General features: G+C 25.3%; 1 protein-coding gene across 1 annotated transcript; it reads left to right on the top strand.

The window, feature by feature from the left end:
• Nucleotides 1-1,543: 1,543 nt before the first annotated feature.
• LOAG_11496 (hypothetical protein) lies at nt 1,544-6,021 on the top strand (the record flags this gene model as incomplete). The annotated part of the gene is made up of 11 exons (XM_020448358.1): nt 1,544-1,654; nt 2,193-2,285; nt 2,411-2,600; nt 2,773-2,958; nt 3,314-3,486; nt 4,081-4,147; nt 4,376-4,518; nt 4,740-4,835; nt 4,970-5,122; nt 5,307-5,567; nt 5,821-6,021. The coding sequence occupies 11 exons, from the start codon at nt 1,544-1,546 to the stop codon at nt 6,019-6,021; spliced, it is 1,674 nt and encodes a 557-aa protein (XP_020301491.1).
• Between the last annotated feature and the right edge of the window lie 595 nt (nt 6,022-6,616).

Raw genomic sequence — 6,616 nt, 5'->3', positions numbered from 1 at the left:
TTGTTGTTGTTGTTGTTGTTGTTGTTGTTGTTGTTGCTACTGATGCTGTTGTCATACCTTCAGATGTTCCCCAACTAAAAATTGTAACTTGGATCGATTCCATAGTTACATCTTTTACAATACCAACTTTACCAATATACTGAAATTATATAACCTATAAATTTAAATATTTAATTATTAAAATTAAAGTTTTATTCTCATCTTTTTTACCATTTTATAAAATATTAATCAAACTTTTTCTTTTTTCCTTTTATTGAATGCAAATTTTTATTATTAAAAAACATACGGTAGCCATTCGTGAACTCCATGCTAATTGATTGTAATTATGTAAGCGTTCATAAAATGCAAAATCATGATGCGCAATACGAACTCGGTCACCTTGTTTCATTTCAAATACCATTGATGATTGGAATTATGGAATATTAAATTCTAAAATAAAGGAAAAAAAATTGCGAAATCATTCACATATACATAATATTGTGTCAAATTATTAAATTATTAGGATTAAAATCAAGTTACTAAAGTAAAAATTTCAATATTATCTTGAAAATTTTTAAAAATTCAAATTTTGATGGCTTGTGACCTTTTCCTTTTCATATTTCATTGAAATTAAAATAAGAAATGTATGAAATTCTGAATGCTTTTTTTTTAACTTTCAGAACTATTAGATCGATTTTTTTTACCCAATTAATTTGAGTTACTAATTGTTTTAAATATTCTAAATAAAATTAGTTTACAAATAAATATACAGTGAAAATTCGCATCCTATTAAACAATAACAGACTAAATTTAGCAAAAATTCATTTTAATATTGCAAAACTTATCTTTCTATCTAAGCTGTTAATATTTAAATAAATTGAAATAAAATTGAAAAGCAATTTTGCATAAGGGTTTTGAACTGAATAAAATTCCATTCAGATTGTAATAATAAATTACTACTAATAAATACAGCTTTTGCTAATAAATTGTGACATTTTCTAGACAATAAAATAAAACAATATGAAAACTTTTCCGGAAATGTTAAACTTTTCCGGAAATGTTAAAACGTTTTTTTGTTTTTTGTTTTGTAACTTTTTCTAGCATCCAATATAATTAATTATTTATGAACACAACTAACCGATGAAATAGAAAATTTTATAATGAATAAATTCCAATAAATCTAAAAAATTTTCCTCTTCAATTAATAATTTTACGCAGAAAGCGAAATTTAAGTAAAATGAAAAATTTGCATAAAGAAGTTAAAGTGGAAAATATGGGAATATTTGGAAATTTGCATAAAAATATGATGAAAACCTGCTAAAATCAATAACAAATATTTTCAGTTGTGGTATATTTCTGTACGATAAGCGGTTGTTTTCCTGTCAAGTTTGGTCAATTATTTATTAATACATATACACACATGTCTAAAGTTTGAGAAATTTTATCAAATTCTAAAATTTTGGATTAATTTTGAATTTTTTCTAATATTTAAGTTTTAGATTAAAGCCAAAAATGATTTGTAACTTTTAAATTTTTACTAGTAATATTTAAAAAGTCAGGAAAAATGGACGTATATGAAGAAGTTGATGATACGCAATCAGAAATCGATGAAGCAGTTGAGGAAATGATCGATACATCGAATAATGATAGCATGGCAACGCAGGAAATTTCTCGAGTTTGCTTATTTATTTCATTTTATCATTTCAAAATAAAATCATAAAATTTGAAAAATTTTGCACAGAAATTCCGATTATTTCATCAAAATTTTACTACAAATTTAAGCTGAAAATGAAATTCCATGATATATTTACATAAATTAAATTAATAACAAATAAAATAAATTAGCCTGTAATATAAATCTTTCATTTTTCAATTGTTATCCTAAAATTTATCATTTATGCCTAACTAATTTTTTAATATCATTAATAAATAATTAAACTTAAATAATTAATATTACTACTAATCAGATTATTTCGTTAATTTCTTATAATATTTGTATTTTTATGTCATTTACATAAAATAATTCTTATAGCATTTTATAAACAGAAAAAAATCATTAATTTAAGTGGATATTTTATAAATTATATGCAATTTTCCATGCTCAAACATTTCTTCATTTAAGAGAATAAATTTTTATCGGAATTACAGTAAATCGTCTCTTTTTCCTAATTTTTTTTCTAATTTTCATTTCTAAAATTTTTCTAACAATTTAGGATCCGACACATTCAACGGTAGCATCACTTGCAACATCACAGTCGAATAATTCACCAACAAACTATCCGGCACAATATCCTAATCCTATTAATGTAAGAATTATCTTTAATTAATTACTCCTAATATCATAAATATCGTTTAATAACAATTTTTATTCTTTCTGTTATTTTTCCCATCTAAATTTACCTGTTAATATTTTATTTACAAAAATTTGAAGCTAACGATATATCCACCAATGAACGGATTGAATATCAGTCCGGTTTACTACACTGATCCGCAATCAACCGGATTTATTGCTGATAATCGTAATGTTGCAAATTATGAAGAAGTTTCGACATATCCTTTGCCACCTACAAGAATTTCATTATTTTCCGAAATACAACGTACAACAGCACCAGATCATACTGGTTAATATATTACTCTGCCATAATTTAAATGAATTTGTTGTGTAAAAAAAAAAAAACAATTAATATTATTGTTTGTTCGTTTGATTTTTGTTGAAAAAAATTTTTTTTCTTGTTAATTATTGAGTTTAGATTTATTTGAGTTATCAAATCATTTAATGATATTTGATTTTAGATCCTCAAAATTCTCCATCATCAGTTATACCATCATCCAATTATTCACCCAATGATTATGTCCCTCCTCCGTTTAGAGCACCAGTATTACCAATTCCAACTTCTGATAATGCTACAAATAATAATCCATCTGAATCAATCACATCATCACAGCAAACAATTGCTATGACACAAACAACTGCACAAAGTAATAATAATTTATATTATTTTTTTATCATAACTTTTTCGCATTTCATTGTAAGCACATTGGACAATTTAATTTATCTGTCAAAATTTTGAATTTATTACCTGTGATAATTAAATTGGAAAAAAAGCAAAAAGAATTTAAATGTTTCATTGGGAATTTATGATATAACGATTAATTAACGGTATTACGGAGGAACTTTTATAATTAATTTGCAGATGTAATTATTACTTTGTGTTATCGCTTTTATTTCATCGTTTTGGTTTTTTTTTTTTGGAATTATATAACAATTAGAAATACTGGAATGTCTTTATAATTAAAGTTTTTAATTGAAATATTTATTTACTTTTTTTGTAAGGTGAATTAATGCAAAAGACTAAAAAAAGAGGTCGCAAACGCTTATGTGATAATGCTACTCGTACAAACGAACCGAATATTATTCCGGAAAATTCAATTCCGAAAAAACGTGGAAGAAAACGCAAGGATAGCAATGATGATAGTGGTGGGAAAACAAATGATGCTTTGCACGAGGTAATAAAAAATCATATGCAAATTTTTACTGCAGAGGAATTTTCCGGAGGAATAAACTGAAAAAAAAGATTTGATGGCAGATATGACAACGCATTGAGGATAGCGAGAAGAATTAAATTATACTGTAGCGTACAAAAAAGTAATTATTTCATTTAATATAATTTAATTAATGTGGGATGTAATAGTATACATTTCATATTTCAGGTTGAATTTTTCAGGTTAATTAATATATGCTATTATGATCCATCATTTGAAATAATAATTTCAAAATTCATTGTTACTTTTTTCATTTCAGAAGATACTCATTAACTATAATTAGCAAAAAAAAGTGCACGTCAAATATTAAATTCGATTTAACCCGGTAGCAATACTTTGCTATTAACCCAGCAAATACTTCATTATTAACCCAATCGATGCAATTCTTACAAAATAATTCTTTTTTTAAATTTTAAAAATGAAAAACAAAATCAATAATTCATATCTTTCATCATTGCAATAAAAACGTTACCTACACGCATGATATAATGAATCAAAATTGCGTTTTTTTTTTAATTTCATTTATTTCATAAATAATGTAACAATAATATATTTAAGATCGCGCATCAATCGATCAATGATGCAAACTTGACAAATAATGAAGCGAATGTTAAAGAAGCTCAAAGTGATTAAATCTTATCAATTTCGAAATTTTTTTATTCCCAATATTTGCAATAATATCACTATTCAAGTGCTTATCAGTGTTTTAAAAACGTCCTATTTTAATTTATTTATGCATGCTTGCTGATAAATGCAATCATTCGATTAAAGTGCTTAAAAAATCTCTAATTTCATTTTAATCCTATCATATATTAATTAATTGCCGTAAAAAGTGTGATAAAAACCTTTGCAGAGCAAAATTCCGGAATATCAAATCAGTCATTAAATGCAGTTTTGGCAGTAACAAATGCTGATGAGGATGAAAAGAAGAAAAAAAGCGTTCCCGTAAGAAAGTCGTTGGAAAATCTGATGAAACAATTGATGACACATCAGATCGTACGGTCAGTTAAGAAGTTTAAAATAAGAAAAAAAATCAATAGTTCATATGTTTTGTTATTTAATGCTAAAAAGTTTTATTTTTTCAGCATTTCTATACAATTTGATATTAAAACAATCTTTTTTTCAAAAAAGGCACAAAATTTGCTGTTATAGATTTTATTTAAGCATAAAATTATGCAAATTTTTCCAAAGATATAAATTGTTTGTTTTAATTTTAGAAGGAGGATAATTCAGTAACTGGAAAATCGTCAACTACAAAAAAACAATGCATGGAAGAATTACTGTGCAAACAAAAAAGTCGTATGGCATTTCCGGTATACTTGAGTATTTTCAATTTCTAACTCAAACATATTGTTTTCTTAACTTCCTTAAATAAGTTAATAGCAATTATCACTTTATAAATTTTTTCCTTTTTTGGAAAAAATTATTTAATAATATATCATTTCAGAAAGGTACATTTCTGATTCGATACTGTGATTTGGAGACATTGGACAGTGATCAAATTTGGTGTGTGGACAATCACCATATGCTGCTCAAATATCGCCTCACTTCGCATATCGAAGGAAAACGCCGTCTATATTTAAAATCTCAACCTGAACGGGTATATTTTAATGTTTTAAATTTCTTAATTAAACAAAACAGAATTTAGATATCATTTAATTGAAATAGTTGAAGTGAAGGCTAAAATCTGTAGGCTAAAATTCCGGTATGTGTAATTAACTTAATGTACTTAGCAATAATGTAATTAAGTCTAATTTGTGATTAAACAATTTTATATTTATCAGTTTATTGGTTGGAAATGCGAGGAACCATGGCATTTTTATGAATTGACAGTTCTTGAACGTGATCGTGACGGTAGCAAAGTGCTAATACTGTATCCGGATGCCAAAGAATTGGCAGAATGTCGTGAAAAAGCAAAACGACAAAAACAAATTGCGGAAGAAATAAAACGAGGCTTGGGTACTTCACGTGATTCCGGTTCTGTTAAACAAGATTTTGGTGAAACGGAAAACGATCAGATGATGCAAAATGATGATACTTTCATGGTATCTAAAAATATTTCGTTGTTACTAAATGATTGAAATAAAAAAGGTGACAAATAAAAAAATAAGTAGGTCAAGGAAAGAACTATATATTTCTAAAATTTTTTTGTTATTATATAGGACTATGACGGAAATTAATTAATTACTTCTTTCAACGAAATTAATTAGTCATTTAATTAATGAAAAATATTGTTGCTACTTTCTTTTAGATTGCAAAAAATAAATAAATAAATAAATAAATCCTTTAAAATTTTAGGATACAGAAGATCAGCGTCTGCATCAACAACAGAATATTGAAGTTCAGATGGTTGATGAAGCAGCAAATGCAATCGAACGTTTCATTCTAATTCCGGATAATGATTATACTGAAATGAATGATGAGCATATGGAAGAAACGGTTGCTATCAAGGATTCAACTGAAGAACAGATGATTATTACGGAAGAAGATAATAAATAATAATATTAATTTTTAATTCATAAATTATTTGCATTTTATTTCCATTCCTTTCAGATTAATTGTTTTGTTAGTTGCAATCAAAAATATTATTTTGAAGTTATTAAAAGATTGTCTTTTGAATTTATTAATTAAAATATTTTGCAACAGTAAGAAAGAATTTTTATAAATATATGCATTTTTTTTTTCTTTAATTTGATTATTATTGCCAAAAATATTTTAATTAGGCGAAAAAAAAAGTTATTAGGAACTTCTCCAGTCCTCGAAGGCAATTTTAATTTGGAGTAAATAAAAAGGAAATAAATGCTACTTAATTAAATATTTTCACATTTCTTTAATTTCTTCCTCCTCACAAACAACTGGACAAAATTACAGTATCGAAATTTTGCATAATAGTTCTACTTTTATTGTTTCACTGGAATTTAATTTTATAAATGATTAAATTCAATTCTAAACAAAAATTTTTTGCTGATAACAAATGGTATTATTATTATTATTGATAATGATGTGAAGTGTAATAAAAAAGATGTGACAACTGAAAAAGGTATATATATATATATGTATATATATATATATATATATATATATATATATACAC

This window comes from Loa loa (assembly GCF_000183805.2).
Source record: "Loa loa unplaced genomic scaffold supercont3.363, whole genome shotgun sequence".
Taxonomy (NCBI): Eukaryota; Metazoa; Nematoda; class Chromadorea; order Rhabditida; family Onchocercidae; genus Loa; species Loa loa.
Note: the sequence above shows the minus strand (reverse complement) of the source record. Positions and strands in the feature narration are given on the sequence as shown.